Raw genomic sequence first — 17,392 nt, 5'->3', positions numbered from 1 at the left:
GCTTTGTCCTGGTTCTCTCAGAGCTTTGTGCATTTTGTCCTTGTCCCTATAACTCAGCAGCCACAACCTATATACCTCCTCCATCAAGCTACCTTAATCTTCAAAAAAAAAATTAAACTGTAATATCCTATATTTTTGTTTTTTAAAACATGTGCAGGTATTCCTGGGCTGTTGTATTTCCATGTCTATGTCTCTAACATGACTGAGGCTCCTGGGTGGCTCAGTCAGTTAAGCGTCTGACTTCGGCTCAGGTCATGATCTCATGGTTCATGAGTTCGAGCCCCACATTGGGCTCTGTGCTGACAGCTAGGACCCGGGAGCCTGCTTCAGATTTTGTGTCTCCCTCTCTCTCTGCCCCTCCCCTGCTCACACTCTGTCTCTCTATCTCTCTCTGAAAAATAAACATTAAAAAAAATTTTTTTAATCTAACATGGCTTTTTTTTTTATTGTGCTTTTTTTTCCAGTGTTCTGGTTACAAAGGTGTACAATATTGAGTGGTCAGCCCCATCCTATCCTTCTTCATATGTCTTATGTGTTTGCAGAATATTATGTCTTTCTGGAATGCATACACCATGGTAGAGCAGAATGCCGGTACTGTAATTCATTCATTAACATCCCCAAGCTAACCATTTCTGCCAGACTGTGAAGTACATGCTGTGCCATGGATCCCCAAGGAGGAAAAGAAAAAATATTTTGCATCACAAACACCAACACTGGTTTATAGCATTTCAGTCAGAAAACATGACATATGAACATCCTAAAACATGGATTTTCTAAGCAAATGTCGATGGACTCTCCCAGAATTTTTCCACCCCAGCCCAGAGCAGACTATAACTCTGTTCTACGGAAGCAAGAATTACGAGGTGATCGTGTCACGTCAAGGGATGAAATGGCACAGCCGCCATGCCCTGTAGATGAGCCACAAGTCAGTGGATGTGCCACTAGCTCCCGTGAGCCCTTTCACCTCTGCCAGCAGGTGATACTCTCACCACTGCATTCGGATTTCAAAATGAATAACTCATTTGCACATGTTTGCTTTATATCCAGACATTTAAAAAATATTCCTGGTCAAAAATATTATGACAAAATGGCCACCTGAACATGCTCCATAATTTTATAATTGTAAATAATCACAATGGGGTATCGTGGTTGAACATTCTCATAAAATGTCCCAAAACTAATTTAAAAAAAAATTGAAATTGAATAGTGACTGCCCTTGGTGTATGTGTGTGGCGAGAGAGTGCTCTTAGAATGTGTCATTACCTCAAGTGTTTCTGCCTGCTTGCCTAAAAACAGCCAGTATGAGTACATTCAAGGGGCAAAGCTTCACAGACCCTGTATTTGGGATGGCTCAGAAACAAATGACACAAACAGAAATCAAGGCACAGAGCTTTGATAACTCTTCAAATTTCTTATCTGTCTGAAAAAAATTCGTATTTCTTTAACTTTTTTTATCATGGTAAGAAACATACATGAAATCTACCTTCTTAACAAAATTTTAAGTGGACAGTCCTGTACTGCACATTATTGTAGAGCAAATCTCCAGAATGATTTCATCTTGAATGACTGACAGGCTATACCCATCAAACAGGAACTCTCCATTGTCGCCTACCCCCCCCCCCACAACCACCATTCTACTTTCTCCTTCCAAGAGTCTACTTAAGATATAAGTGGAATCATGCAGTCTTTGTCCTTCTGTGACTAGTTTGTTTTACTTAGTGTAATTCCTCAAGGTTCATGTACAGTGTCCCACATTGTGGGAATTCCTTATTTTTTTAAAGCTAAATGATATTCCATTGTATTATATACATATTCTTCATCCATTCGTCTGTCAGTGGACACTTAGATTATTTCCACCTCTTGGCTATTGTGAATAATGCTACAATGATCGTGAGAGTGCAGATATCTCTTTAAGATCCTCATTTTAATCAATTCTCTTGTATACATACCCAGAAGTGTATACATACCCAGAAGCTGGATCATATGCTAGTTCTGGGGTTTTTTTTTAATGTTTATTTATTTATTTTGAGAGAGAGGATGAGTGTGCATGCGTGTTGGGGAGGGACAGAAAGGGGGAGAGAGAGAGAGACAGAGAAAAAGAAAAAGAAAGAGAGATAATCCCAGTGCTGTCAGCGCAGAGCCCGACATGGGGCTTGATCTCATAACCATGAGATCATGACCTGAGCGGAAATCAAGAGTTGGACATTTAACTAACTGGGCCAACCAGGCACCCCATATGGTAGTTCTATTTTTAATTTTTTGAGAAACCTCCATGTTATTTTCCATAGTGGCTACACCATTTTATATTCCCACCAACAGTGTACCAGGGTTCCATTTCTCCACATCCTCACTAGGATTTGTTACTTTCTGGTTTTTTTATAATAGCCATCCTAACAGCTGTGAGACGGTATTGCATTGTGGTTTTGATTTGCATTTCCCTGATGATTAGTATTGTTGAGCATCTTTTCATCTGTGAAAAATTTTATGTCTGAAGGACAAAGTATTCCAACAGTAAAAGATAATACCACTGCAGTACCTCTTATACCCAAATTCCTTTATTTTTAATCAGAAGTCATTCCATTCTGATTGACTTTGTTACAAGTCTTAAAAATTAAGATATGCTTAAAAACTGTGACATGCCTTAAATGTTGTTCTAGCTTCAAATGAAGAGAAAGACATTAGGGTAAAAGGGGTTCTGGACATCCCAATGCATTCAGAACTCAGCCCTCCTCCCCCAAGGACGCACCTATCAGGGCAGCAAAACCTGGAGGCAGAAAATATCGTACAAGCAACATCTGTTAAGCCTGAACAAGGTGACTCCGAAAAGTACAACAATATCCAGGAGAAAAAAAACAGTGGTAGAGAGAGACTGTCTTTGGGTCAAAAAATACTACCCACAAACTTGGGAAGTGGAAGCAGCAGCCCAAGTCCTAATTTAGGGTACCGTGCAATCACATGCTCACATCAACATGGATTCTCAAAGCAAAACTATGCCTGACACTTGAATTTACCAGGGTACCTTCTCAGGTAGGAAACAAAGGATGTGCAAACTAGAAATGGTAGCTTTCCCAACTCTGTGCTTTGACCATCAGAGTCTGAAAAATTGGAATTTCCACTTCAAATCTGAATTTTTCACCATCTTTTATAAGCTGGTATCATTCACAGCACTGAGCCTACATCCAGCATGACAGTTCAGAGAGGCTGATTTTGGGCCCGGACTCTTCTCCACCAGCTCAGTGTTACTCATCTGGCCCCAGACCCCTGAGTTTGTGACCCCCACCTCCATGACATCAGTCACGACCCACAGGATGGTAAGAGAAGGGAACCTGGAGGTCATCTGACAGGTGCCTAGAGTCCCTCAATGGAACTGTAACACCATCATAGGAGCTAGAAGGATACGACTTCTGTATCGAAGACAGGAAGAAACTCTGAATTTTAGTTTACCTGTTTGATTTCTGACCACCAGTAAGAGCTGAACTCAGACCATCCACCCATGATTCTTTCCATTCTATAACCTCACTGATGCTATCACCTCTGGATAGAGACAAACTGGCCAAGAAACTCTGATTTCTAACAGGATACTATTTAAAAAATTTTTTTTAATGTTTATTTATTTTTGAGAGAGACAGAGACAGAGCTTGAGCAGGGGAGGGGCAGAGAGAGAGGGAGACACAGAATCGGAACCAGGCTGCAGGCTCTGAAATGTCAACACAGAGCCTGACGCGGGGCTCGAACCCATGGACCGTGAGATCACGACCTGAGCCGAAGTTGGACGCCCAACCGACTGAGCCACCCAGGCGCTCCTGACAGGGTACTATTTTAAAACACCCAGTATCTAGCCCAATCCCAGGCACATGTGGATATAAAAACATGTTATAGGAAGGAAGGAAGGATGGGTGGAAGGAAGGAAGGAGAAGGAAGGGAGGAAGAGAGGGAGGAAGGATGGACAGAGAAAAAGGTAAGTTTCTTCTGTTGGATTAAATGACAAGATTGGGAACCATTCAAGATGAACTTCTTCAACAGTATTAATGCCCTCAAGTTAGAAGATGGACAAGACTGGGGTGCCTGGGTGGCTTAGTCGGTTAAACATCTGACAGGCTCAGGTCATGATCTCACAGTTTGTGAGTTCAAGCCCCACGTCAGGCTCTTTGCTGACAGCTCAGAGCCTGGAGCCTGCTTCGGATTCTGTGTCTCCCTCTCTCTCTGCCCCTCCCCCACTTGCAGTCTCTCTCTCTCTCTCTCTCTCTCTCTCTCTCTCTCTCTCTCTCTCAAAAATAAACATTTAAAAAAATTAAAAAAAGAGAGATAGACAAGATTGATAAGCAATGATAAATAAACTAACATTTCCAATCCTACATTGTTCTTGAGAATTTCAAGTCTTTTTTAGAACAGTGTATCTCACACTTGATTAACATGCAGACCTTGCTTAAAAATATCTCCTATGAGTTCCAGGGTTGACATAAATATTGTTTTTACCATGTTGCTTAACCAGGAACAAACATAAACCATATATAAACGTCCTATACTTATAGCTCCAAAACACTTAGAAGACCAACATGCATTTACAAAATCAATGAAGTCAGAATTAGCAACATTCATCTAACCTGACAGGGGATACACTTCCGTCTGAAACTAAATCACCGTAGCCAACATCAATATGGTAGCACAGCTTGCACGTGGCTCTTTGGAGCACATTGACACAACCAAAACCCCACTCTCCCATCACTTTCTACAGAGACCACAGACAATCCAACAGTTTGGACAGTTCATGAGTGAACTGTCATGCTGGATGTAGGCTCAGTGCTGTGGGTGATGCCAGCTTATAAAAGATGGTGAAAAATTCAGATTTGAAGTAGAAATTCTAATTTTTCATACTCTGAAGGTCAAAGCACAGAGTTGGGAAAGCTACCATTTCTAGTGTGTGCATCCTTTGTTTCCTACCTGAGAAGCTACCCTGGTAAATTCAAGTGTCAGGCATAGTTTTGCTTTGTGTTGTCAGCCACTTGACATGAACATATCACCATGCACTGTTCTGCCTATGAATGCAGTGCTGGGGATGCCACACAATCTTAACCACAAAGGCAGGCTTTGAAACAGAGCGGCCAAATCTCTGACGTAGGAGTCATCCAGGTGATACCAAATGTGTGCAAATCAGTTTGTGTTATATTTTATCGAAATGAAAACAAAAACATTTAGGATTCTAAGACTCCCAGGTACACATGGAAAGACCTCAAAGGGTCTGATTTCAGAAACACTCTTGACATGAAACGTCCACAGCATAGGGTATGTGCCAAGAGGTATTTTTTCATATTATACCTCATCCCAGGTCCTTCAGGTATCAGAAACTCCTATGTATTTAAGGTGGGAAATAAGCTCTTTGAAGGTCAGGGTCAAGTCTACAAAGTCTCTGTAGTGTGCCTAGGACACTGGCAGGCACACTGAGTGAATGAGAGAAAGAATTACAGAAACATGTTTGAGTTACTGCATCTGTCTATCTTTTTATAAGACATACAAACTAAGTTCTTAAAGGTCACAATTCACTATTCTCCTTTTATAACTGCTCTGACAAAAGCAATTATAATTTGGAAAATCTTGGATATTTACAAGTTGAAGCAATGGAATTTTTTTGAGGAACTAACTCCAAGAAAATCATGTGTCATACATATATTCCCCCGTTACAACTTCCCTGTAGAAAGCAGTGTTTACTTTCCATTTTACAACCTGATAGAAGACTAATGTCATCAAACAGAAGCAGCCTGAATGCCCACGATAAAGAATCTCTTCCTGCTTCTTCCTTCCAACTACACACTGCAGTCAGGAGCTGCCTCAGCTTTAACAAGTTACACATGAACCAAGAATGTGTACTGCATACACCATCTTAGGAGGAAAAACCCAGGCATTTGAACGCCCATGGTGCTCCGATCTCTCCCATCACCTACAGGGTCCCGTTTCTGCTGTCAGCCTCCAAACCTCCATTCAAGGCAGATCAGTGCAATGGCGCTACTTCCATTTTTCAAATGAAATAATTGTGTAACCCGGGTGGAAATGAAGAAACAGGTAAAGATTTTTTTTTCTTTTTTCTTTATTTTTGAGAGAGAGAGAGAGAGAGAGAAAGTGCATGCAGGGGAGGGGCAAAGTGGAGGTGACAGAGGATGTGAAGTGGGCTCCACATGAACAGCAGAGCCCGATGCAGGGCTCCAACTCACAAACCGTGAGATCATGACCTGAGCCAAAGTCGGACACTTAACTGACTGAGCCACCCAGGTGCCCCCAGAAACAGGTAAAGATATCTATATGTACAGTGATAGGAGTAGTATGACCCTGAATCTGAACAGTGATTTGGGAGAGGAGTAAATCAAAATTTCAGGTTAAAAGACAAGCTAAGAGAACAGTCTATGGTTCTTGGAGTGCAGTCTTCCCAAGGACACCCCATTTTAAGCCTTTTTCTTTATGCCCACCTCATAAGGGCGGGATAAATCATCTCTTATCAAAACCTGAGAATAAAGACCTGAACAATCAGTGAGATCTCACAATCTGAGCAGGCCACTAACCACATGGCCAGAACAGATAGTCTTCCAAGGACAGGAAGGCCAGAATACATTTCTGGGGCCAGGAGACCTAAATGAAACTATCACCTTGAGATGAAATTCAACTATCAAAACCAGAAGGGACCATCATCAAGTAGAGTCCATAAAAGCCAAGCCACCAGCAGACCCCTACAAAGCCCAGGAGCAAGTCTCGGAAGGTTCGAGGCTGAGCTGCGGTTTTCTTAACAGACACATTTCTCCCGCTCAGCAGCAGGGAAATGACACACTGAATTACAACAGAAGATGTACTAAAGAGGAGAAAACAAAAAGCAAAAGACCAGCAACAGTTAGAAAATAAATATACATATAAACACCCCACTTCTGAACCCAGAAAAGGCAGAGAATTCTGGAAAGCCTGTGGCTACTACACTGATAGATCCCAAAGCCAGCCCCAGAAGTAAATATCAGACACAGGCAAAATCACCCTTAATTCTTTTCCAGGACTGGGACCCAACCCACTGTCATGTCTCAAGGCTAGAACAAATCTTTATCTCCCCAGATGAGCACCAGATATATTCCTGGCCACATGAGTAGAAAACATATACTTATCTACAAACACACAGTCCAAAGCACCAAGATACCCACATTTTGGAGATACTCAAGAGCTAAAATTAGATTGAGCAAAGCTGATTTGCCTCTCCCGTCTCAAGGTGGCTCATGGCCTCTTCAGTGGAAAGAGAGGGGAAACTGAGGCACTATCCAATCTGTCCATCTATCTATTGATCTCTGTCTTTCCTCTCCCTTCACCTGTACCCTCTCTTGCTCCAATTCTCCAGCCCTCTTTCTGAGTTTTTCTTTCTCTGCCTTTATCTCTCTTCTGCCTCCCCATCTTGTGATCTTGTACCAGACCATGGAAAGGAAGGGGCTGCATGAAACAACCATGCTATTTTAAAAGAAGACAACCACGGAGAGCCTGGGTGGCTCAGTCCATTAGGCATCTGACTTCAGCTCAGGTCATGATCTCACGGTTTATGAGTTTGAGCCCTGTATCAGGCTCTGTGCTGACAGCTTAGAGCCTGGAGCCTGCCTCAGGTTCTGTATCTCCCTCTCTCGGCCCCTCCCCAGCTGTGCGTGCGTGCTCAATCTCTCTCTCTCTCAAAAATAAAAATACATACATACATACATACATACATACATGCATACATACATACATACATAAATAAATGCAACCAGACTGGAAAGGGCTAACGTGGAACCCAAGAAGGGGAAATGTAAAAGAAACCCTGAGCAGTAGGGAAACTATACTTCAGCCTACTTGTAGCTACATGTTTTAAAAATGTCCTGCTTAAATGGGATTGGTGTTCAGCCATGGATCTTTCTCTCGATTTCCATAATCATCCCTACAGTTATATGGAGATGCTAAAGTACACTGTTTTTGACACCCCATACACAACTCACAGGTCGGTAGTTTCAGTTCTTCTCAATTAAATTTATTCTTTCTAAATTGTCAATATAAAAGTCTCCCCTTCAACACCGTGTGTGTACAAAGGTCACAAACCATAAGAAACCACACAGGACTGATTTGGGTGCCTGAACAAATGGCATCCTTGTCCTGCCTAGTGGGTCACCAATCACACTAACACCTGTTACCTTACAAGCACCACCTTGGGTCTGTCCCTAATCTGGCCATTGTAGTACCTGTGCCCATGCACAAATCCATTGTGGTTTTGGTGGCAGCTGGATCCTCATGTTTCTGTTTGTGAAAACATGGGGCTCAAAACTGATTTATCAAAGTGAAATCAAATCACAACACAATTCGCAGCAAATGGAGTTAAGGAAGCTCTGAAAAGCTTCAGCTCCAACTAGAGGAAAGAGTTCCGCCATCCCCCCACCCCTGGTCAAATGCTCAATGCACCCACAGGCACATGCATGTAGACACACACACACACACACACACACACCCTATTTCTCTCTTTCTTTGCTGATCTTAGAACACCATAAACAGCTCACACCACAGTATTTAAAAAAAAAAGGAAGGAATCAACAAAACAAATGAAGAAAGTGCACATAACATGAACTAACTGCATTCTCAATATATAAACCAAGGAATCAAAGAACAGAGGTTTATTCCATTCGTTTTTGCAAACATTTAGCGAGCACATTTATTACGTACTAGGTACAAAACTCTCTTTCATAACACACCTGGCACAAGAAATTGGCCAGGCTAGGTTATTACAAGCCTGTTCTCTATCTCTCACCCAACGTTCTCTTCCCGCTTCGTGGAGTTTTCTTGGCCCTGTACAACCTTCCCTTCCTGAATTCTCTTATATAACCACATGGCCATGCCCATTCTGGTTTCACCTGCTGGCAGACCTAATTCCAGTTCTCTAGGAAGTGGTGATGGCCATCCTGACCCTGAAGACCATTTACACCTGCCCAGTTCAGGTTAACAGGTCACTTGACTACTCTGGACAGTCCCCTTTAATCTGCTAAGTAAAAACCAATTTGTGAGTGTGCTGACACACATCCCAGAGACCATTTTCATCCTTTCAGACAGTGCAACATTATTTCTTCTCTAAGATCACAATTACTGATGACTGGGGAGTTTAACCCAAACTTGCTTAACATTTTACACCAGGAGCTTGAATGGTCTTACAAATGGGAAATTCTGTCAACTACCACATTTTGCCTCTAAAGGAGCCCAATATTCTTACATCTATATGTGTTCTTCTCAAACTAGGCATGAAAACCCCTTGGATAAGCATGGGATAAAGCCACCAGGCAAAATGGCACATCCTCCTACAGAAACAGTGTTCCCACTGGAGGAAAATATAGTCTTTTATATTAAAATAAGCCATGACCTTTCTTATTGTTTCTTTATTTTTGAGAGAGAAAGAGAAAGCACGTGCAGGCACTAACTGGGGACAGGGACAGAGACGGGGAGAGACAGAAACAATCTTAAGCAAGTTCCACACTCAGCGCAGATCCCAATGACGGGCTTGATCCCATGATCCTGGGACCATGACCTGAGCCAAAATCAAGAGTCAGATGCTCTGACCACTCAGGCACCACCCAGGCACCCCCATGACCTTTTTAAAAATAAAAACTCAAGACTTCAAAGAAAGCTCCCGGTTATAGTAGTCCGTTGGACTGTCCTCTATGTATGGAATTTCTTGCAAAAAAACCCTCTCACCTTTAAATGTTCCTCCATGAATTTTTTGAGAAATGTTTCACCTGCACTATAAATTTCCTGAAGTCATGAACTACATTCCATACTTCTCTTTGTCCCCAGGGACCTAGGACAGTACCTAAGACAGTGCCTGGCACAAAATAAGCACTCAATAATGTTTGCAGAATTAATTTGGCTGAAATAATGCTGATGGCATTATCAATAACAAAAGAGTGTTATCACATTTGGATTAGAGGAACGGAAGGTGAACAGCTGTATGAGGAAAGTGGAATGGAAGCAATTCAATTTACCAAAAACAGTTAATGGCTGCCATGGTAACAATCAGATGCAGCAGCTCAGTTTAGTTCTTTTCCACTTGAACAAGTACAGAAAGACAAATATTGTACTTGTTAATCTCCAATCAGAAGGGGGTGGGGCTTAAAACAAGTCTACTGGTGACACTGATGCCCATAAAATTTAATAACCTTTGAAGAGTTTGGAAATGATAATAACAATATCACCAATATTAAATCCTGGTTTGTATACTGATTCTAAGAAGATCATTCTAAATCACTTAATGGTTAAGTGTCATATATTTGCTGCTGAGAGTTCACAACTGTGAAAAGTAGATCCGCATGTGGATAGAAAGCATGGCATGGGTTCACCTTTCCTTATTCCTAAAATTGTTACTTTTCATTAGGCAGACCTAAACCAAGTTACAGATAAGAGATAACGCAAAGAATACTGTTTATAGCAATGTTTACTTTTCTATTTTCCTGGTAGAGCCATTGCATTTTAACTCATTTGTAAATAACAGAAAAATGGGTATCACACCCACTTTCTCTACACATCTGCCTCATACTGCTCTGAGTCACTCTCCATGCCTCACTTTCCAAACTGGAGGGAGGAGCTGGGCAGAGGAGGAAGTGGAACCCAGGTTTCCAGGTCTGCAGGTCCACGCTGTGAATGAGTGAGCCAGACCACTGTCCCCTCCCAGGGCTACTTGCTTCTCTGAGTCTTAAGTCTAAGATATGTGAATTGCCAGCCAGAATGACACCTTTCAGTTATTAATAATGACAGTCAGAGCTCCATAAGCTTTCAACCAAAAATCCAAACAGAGAGCAGAAATATACTTTTCACAGCATTCACGTGTTTGTAGTGCCAGAGGAAGAAGTGAAACTGGCAGCTCAAGACATACCATGGCAGGAAAGCAGGGACACATGTAAATTACTCTTGCATAAAACCTGAGTATCTTTCTTTCCCTGCCCTGTCCCTGCAGGCATTCCCTTAACCCCTAAAAAGTAAGTTAGTAACTTGATATTATTTCTGTCGGAGCCATAGGAGTAGAGAATTAATTGTATGATTTTATCATTTGATTCCATTGTATAAAACCAGTTTTTCAGTTCAACAATATCTGGGATCAAATCCCTGCTCTTTTATTAACTAGTCAAGTCCCTTAATATCTTACAGGTCTAAATTTCTGAGTCTTTAAGTTTCCCCAACAATCAGAAATAAGAAAACCCACTTCCCAGGGTTGTTGCAACAATTAAATGAACGAACTCTGTAAAATGCCTAGAACATAGTACGCATCAATGAATATGCGAATCCAGGAATATAAATGCCCAACATGTTTGATCTTCTATGTAGTTGTAAGAAAACAACAAATACAAAAACTACTTGTAGAGTATGCCGATCGCAGCGACGCTCCGGGGTGCAGCATGGAGGCCTTGGTAAAAAGTGCGATTAAATGTAGGGAGCGCTCCCAAACCCTTGCCTGGGAAGAAACTCTGGACCCTGCGGAATTCACTGTGACCCAGGTAATTAACAAAGTGCCCTGTGCAGGGCTCAGAAATGAGCAAGCAAAACTTTCTCCCCAAACCCGAACTCTGAACGCACTCCCGTTCTTCAACTCTAGGGGGTCTCGACTTGAAAAAGTTAGAGTCCGTGGACCCGGAATACAGGAAACACCATCCTCACCTTCGGCCCTCCAACCACACACGCACCTGGGGATGAACTTGGCCTCTTCCCCGAGTCGCGCCTGGAAGTCCTGCCAAGCCTGGACCGGGCTCGCGCGATCCCAGGGTGCTGCCAGCGTCTCCGCAGCGTCCTCGTCGCCCTCGTCCTCCTCGCCGTCCGGCTCCACCTGGCCCGCGGTGGACGCGGGCTCCCGAGGCCCCCAGCCCCGGTGCCGCCCCCCGCGGCGGGCCCCGCGGAAGCCGCGTGCGAATTCCTGGAAGGTGATGGCGCCGTCCCGGTCGGCGTCTAGACGCTGGAACACGGCCTCGGCGTCTGCCGGCCGCACGCGCAGCTCCGCGCACAGCGCGCCGAACTCCTCGCGCTCTAGGCGCCCCGAGCGGTTCGCGTCGCAGGCAGCGAAGACGGAGCGCAAGCGGGCCAGCTCCTCCTGGTCCCCGTGCGCTTCCATCCCGCCCGGCGGGGACAGCCCAGACAGCTCTGGGGCGCAGTGCCCGCCGGGGCTGAGGTGACGGGCAGGAACTCCGGGGCCACCTGCTGCCGCCGGGAACCGCGGAGAGTCGGGCTCGTCCGGCTGGTTCGGCCACTTGCAGGAATGTCCGGACGGGGCGAGGCTCCTGGGCGGGCTGGGGGCGGCGCGCTTCGACGCTGGTCCCACGCGCTGCCCCCACGCGCTGCCCCTACCGGCCCAGGAGCAGTGTTAAGTGCGCCCCCCCCAACTCCGCGCACCGCGCAGCCCCGCCCGCCCGCAACTGAGCGCCGGAGACCCGCGGCCCTCACTTTCCGGGCCGGCCGGCTCCGCCCAGCCAGGTAGGAGGAGCGCACGGCTCCGGTTCCCACGCCTCCGGAACCCGCTCTGGTTTCCGCGCCAAGCTCCAGTCGGCGGAACCTGGGTTGGGGGGCTCTTGCGTTTAGGGGCCCGGCCGGAACCCTGGCACTAGAGTCCCCAGGCCCTTCCGCGTAAACACTGCCCAGGAAAGCCAAGAGCTGGCAGAGGTGTGCAAAGCTAACCGGACAAAAAGAGAAAAGGAAGATAGGTGTAGGATTCCAAGTTGGTGAACGTTATGTGTATTTTTATTCTCTTGTAATTCCGGAAAATTGGTAAACTTCTGCATATACAAGTTTTTTGACAAAGTAAACTAGACGATTTACAGAAGACGCCGTTCTCTGTTTTTACCGGCTTTCCTTAACCCAGGTCCTTCCAACATTAAGGTACAACTGGTTAATACACACTAGAAATCACATAGATCTTCCAGATACCCACATCCAAGTAATTTTTTCTCAGTCCTTGTTTCCTCAACCTGAGAAAAAAGTAAAAACCGGGGCGTCTAGATGGCTCAGTCGGTTATGCATCCAACTTCTGCTCAAGTCCTTATCTCACCCTCAGTGAGTTCAAGCCTGTGTGGGGCTCAGTGCTGATAGCTCAGAGCCTGGAGCCTGCTTCAGATCCTGTGACACCCCCCCCCCCCCCGCCCGTCCCTCCCCTGCTAATGCTCTCTTTCTCTCTCTCTCTCAAAAAAAAAAAAAAAAAAAAAAAGATTTAATAACCCAAATCCTTTGGCAGGCAGCAGCATTTAAACAAAGACTGGGGTTGCTTTTTTCCTTTTTTTAAACAAATCTTATGGTAATTCTATATCCAAATGCATGTTACCCTTTGATCTTAAACACTATTTCAACAATACTATTGTTTCTTTAATACTGACTGTTTAATGGGTACAAGATCTTTAAAATTCTGTCATTTTGATTTTTTTTTTTAAATCTTGTCCTGTTTCCAAGAGACCCTCACTGTTCCCTTTGGTGATTCTAATAGCCTGTGAAAATGCATTTTGGTTATTCCTACTTTACTTACTTTGTCCATTCCCTCCATGCTTTACACGTTCTTTTATTTACTGCCAGTTCTTTTAGTTATGAGTCTGTATTTCCATTTTATCTCATTATGGATTTTCTTTATTGTTTATTACTTTGATTTTTTTATATGATTAAAATAAAGTAGGGGATTTGACTGACATTCCCTCAGACTGGTATTCTTAAACATAAAGCTAAGCGCTAACCCTCTGAGAAACTGTTAATTCTTGAATAGTACAATAAACAGGGTCAACACTCAGCATCTATCAAGCCGTAAATACCACTGATAATCGCCATCTGTAAATTCAACTGGTAAATTATGAGAGGCATTCTATTAGAGGCCCCGGTCTTAGCAATCTAATTGCTAAGTGAATAGAGTTCCATACAAGTGGACAGCTAATACATTGAAATGAATTTTATCAGTGCAATATAAATTGTTATTGATTTTGAGTTTATGTTCTTTCCTGTTTAGTCTAAAGATTGATTTTTCCATATAAAGTAAAAAGTGGCTAGCTTGGTAATGCTTTTAAAGCTTTAGAAATATATGTATTAAACTGAATCTTTGAAGTATTATTATGATTATACTGTTAGCAATTACTAAATAGCTGTAGTTTTCAAAATAGATGAGTTAATATTCATAACTGCTTAGATAGAAGTGCTTTCTTGGAAACTCTTCATGCAACTTCATTCCTGAATTCCCTTGACCTTTGCACTCGGTTTATAAACACTTATATTTTTTGACCTGCTCTGCCCTTTCACTGAGTCTCTTCACTGAAGAAGCATCAAGAAATACGGATTCTTCCGAATGCCTTGTGTACACATATTTTCATTTCCAGTGATAGTGATCTACTCCAGACCTACTACAAGTTATCTATCACTGCATAACAACACAACAGACACTTAGTGATTTAAAACAGCTACCATTTCATTTGTTCATAATTTCATTGTCATCAGCTTGGTCAGGGCTCAGGTAAATACTTTTTCTGCTGGCTTTCCTGGGATCATGTAGTCATGGTGGCTTCACTGTGGCTGCGTGGTGTTAGAAAGCCTCACTCCTGTCTGGCTGGAAGTTGGTGCTGGCTCTTAGCTGGACCATGTGTCTTCAGGAGGCTAGCATGGGCTTTGTTACATGGTGGCAGTGTTCCGAGAGAATAAGTCCCAATGCACAAATGCCTTTCCAGTCTCGGTTTGTGTCATGGTTGCTGATGTTACCTTGATCAAGGCAAGTCACATGGCAAGCCCTACATCAGTGTGGGAGGGGACTATGCAAGGGCACGGATACAAGGAGATGTGCTTTATTAGAGGCCCTTTACTATTACAATATACCATAGCTAGGGGACTGGGACAGCATTAATACATTTTCTCAGGTTCTTGTCCTGCTGTCCTTCTGTCCATTCTACATAGCCAGAACTGGATAGTCCTTTTAAAATGCCAATTATTCTGTCATTCTAGAGCTCAGTTGTTCTCAAACTATGATAATTTTGTTGCCCAGGAGACATTGGGCAATGTCTGGAGACGTTTTTTGGTTGTCACAATTGTAAAGGGGGAGATGATACTAGCATCTAGTAGGTAGAGGCCACAGATACTGCTAAGCATCCTGTGATCCACAGGGCTAGTTTCCCATGACGAAGAATTATCTGGCCAAAAATATCAATACGGATAAGAAAGTCTGCACACCCCCTCCAAAAAAAAGAAAGCTAGCTCATAAACTCCCAGAGGTTCCCCAGTAAAAAGAGAACCAAGGGTAAATTCTTCATCTGGTCATTCATAGTCCTCTATCTACCTTTAATCTCTCACCAGGGCTCCTACAATCCCCAAATATGCCACCCTTGATTACATAACTAATGTTAATAGTGTCTTATTGTCATCACAAAATGTAAATATCAAACACCCTTTAGCTTTCCTCTCTTTGGTCTACCAAACCATTTCCCAGACTGAGTGGAAGAGTTGAATCTTGCTTTTCCTACCAAAGTTTCCACAATTTCACTGTGACCTGTCACTTACAAGGACATTGCTTAGTTTGTATTATGTCAGCTCAAATATGGTTTTATTTTTCAAGTTAAAATTGTAATCCATCTGGGATTTAATTTGGGTCAGGTGTGAGTGATTTGTAGATTTAACTTCACTATTGTTCTGGATTTCTACTTAGTGTCTCAACTCTCACTATCTCTTCCCCATGGATTGAAATGTCATTTTTAGCATATACTTAATTATTCTATTTGGGTTTCTTTCTGGACTTTCTAGTCTGTTCTATCAAGAATCACTCACATTTTGAAAGGACTCTTCAGCTTCAAAAATATTCTTAAAGTTCCTATTGGATCGTCTTTTGTATTTTTTAAGTGTTTGTTTATACATCAGTAAGTAGATGGCAGAGAAGATCATGGAAAAGAGAAGGAGGCAGTGAAGCTTAGGACTTATCTGTGAGGCACAAGCACAAATTGATAATACATCTGAAACTGTCATGTAAATCAGTGAGAAAAAAAGTTGATGTATGGAAAGAGTAAGGAACCTCCTATGTATCTAAAATGTGAGATGCCTCTGCAAAGCCACTCAACAAGTTACTGAGGAATGCTTTTGAATATACCAGCAATATACTCAGGGGAAGGCCAGGGTTATATAATCTGTCTCTAATTTTTCAAGAAAGAGAGGGAAGAAAGAAATAGGAAGCATTTCTTTTCTATTTTAGTATCCAGAAACAGCTAGTGAGAAATTGGAGATAACAGAGCAACCTTTGAGAGCCAGTGAATCAGTAGGTAAAGAGAGCTTGCCTGTATTTATCAGCATGACTTTGAGATAGATCGGCTTGCTCAGTGTCTGCTCAAGGATTTTAAAAATCAGAGATAATCTTGTTAGAGTGTGTTTCTCAAAACAGTGAAAAGATATTATTGTGAGCAAATACATTTCTAAAATACACACCAAAAAAATTGGAAAAGAATCCTATATCCATTCTTGGATGAGATAAAGAAAGCTGTTTATACTTGTTTAATCTAAAATTTCCTAAATGTATTTGACTATGGAAGTAAGGTTTTTGGTTTTATTTTGGTTCTGTTTCAATTTCTGGGGGCTCTCCACCAAGTTATCGATCTTGAGAACATACTTTGGGAAACCTCTCGATAGACAATGACCAGGGTGATGAATCATGAGAAATTCTCCCTTGCCACAGTATCAAAATTGGCCCAATTTCCTATAATGGGGAATGAGCCCCACCCCTTAACCTCCTCTTCACCCAGTAAATGGGAGAGGTTTTTAATGAAAGCCTGTTGTTATCTATCCTATAGGATTTCCTTCAGGTACAAGAGCGTTCCTCAAAGTCACTTAACACTGCAGTTACTCTCAGAAAGATCCAGTAAGCCTGTTAAGATGGAACTAGATACCAAGTAATGGCATACCACTGAGGGACCAATTAGTAGGTTCAGACAGTCTCTCAAACATATGCACCCTGCGAGACCTTGAGTCTTCGTTCTCTCATGAATACTTGCCATGGCTTGCTGTTCCAAAGGAAGTTACAGGAAATTCTTGAAGATTTTACAAAAAAGAATGTGTCAGCAAATTTACATCGTAGTGACTTAATGAATCGTTATGTAAACTTGAAAAAAAAGAAAAGAATAATGTAACACCCGTATACCAAGAAATTGCAAATGTGAACATTTTATCAGATCTATTTTTTTTTAGAAAATATAGCATTACAGAACCAGTTGAACGTCTTCTTTGATTGTATATTGTTTCTGTAATCAGTATACAGCATTGTTGTGTGTGTGTATGTGGCAGTTAACAGGCTTTGGTAGGTCTTTCATTATAAAAAAATTAAATATCTCTATAATTCTCTAAATAGTATAAACATATTTCACAAACCAGAGCAAGGTAGACCATTCGGTAC

General features: G+C 42.5%; 1 protein-coding gene across 3 annotated transcripts in view; it reads right to left on the bottom strand.

Annotated features, from left to right (window-relative positions):
• Window positions 1–12,426, bottom strand: part of RASEF (RAS and EF-hand domain containing) — a 78,133-nt gene extending 65,707 nt beyond the window's left edge. For all 3 annotated transcript variants that reach the window (XM_027048155.2, XM_053205221.1, XM_053205220.1), the window contains exon 1: window positions 11,700–12,426. In XM_027048155.2, the coding sequence (XP_026903956.1) occupies window positions 11,700–12,121 (422 nt within the window). In that variant the 5' untranslated portion in view covers window positions 12,122–12,426. The remainder of the gene's footprint in view (window positions 1–11,699) is intronic.
• Between the last annotated feature and the right edge of the window lie 4,966 nt (window positions 12,427–17,392).

The sequence above is a fragment of the Acinonyx jubatus genome, chromosome D4 (assembly GCF_027475565.1).
Source record: "Acinonyx jubatus isolate Ajub_Pintada_27869175 chromosome D4, VMU_Ajub_asm_v1.0, whole genome shotgun sequence".
Classification (NCBI taxonomy): Eukaryota; Metazoa; Chordata; class Mammalia; order Carnivora; family Felidae; genus Acinonyx; species Acinonyx jubatus.
This window is presented reverse-complemented; position numbering and strand designations above follow the sequence as displayed.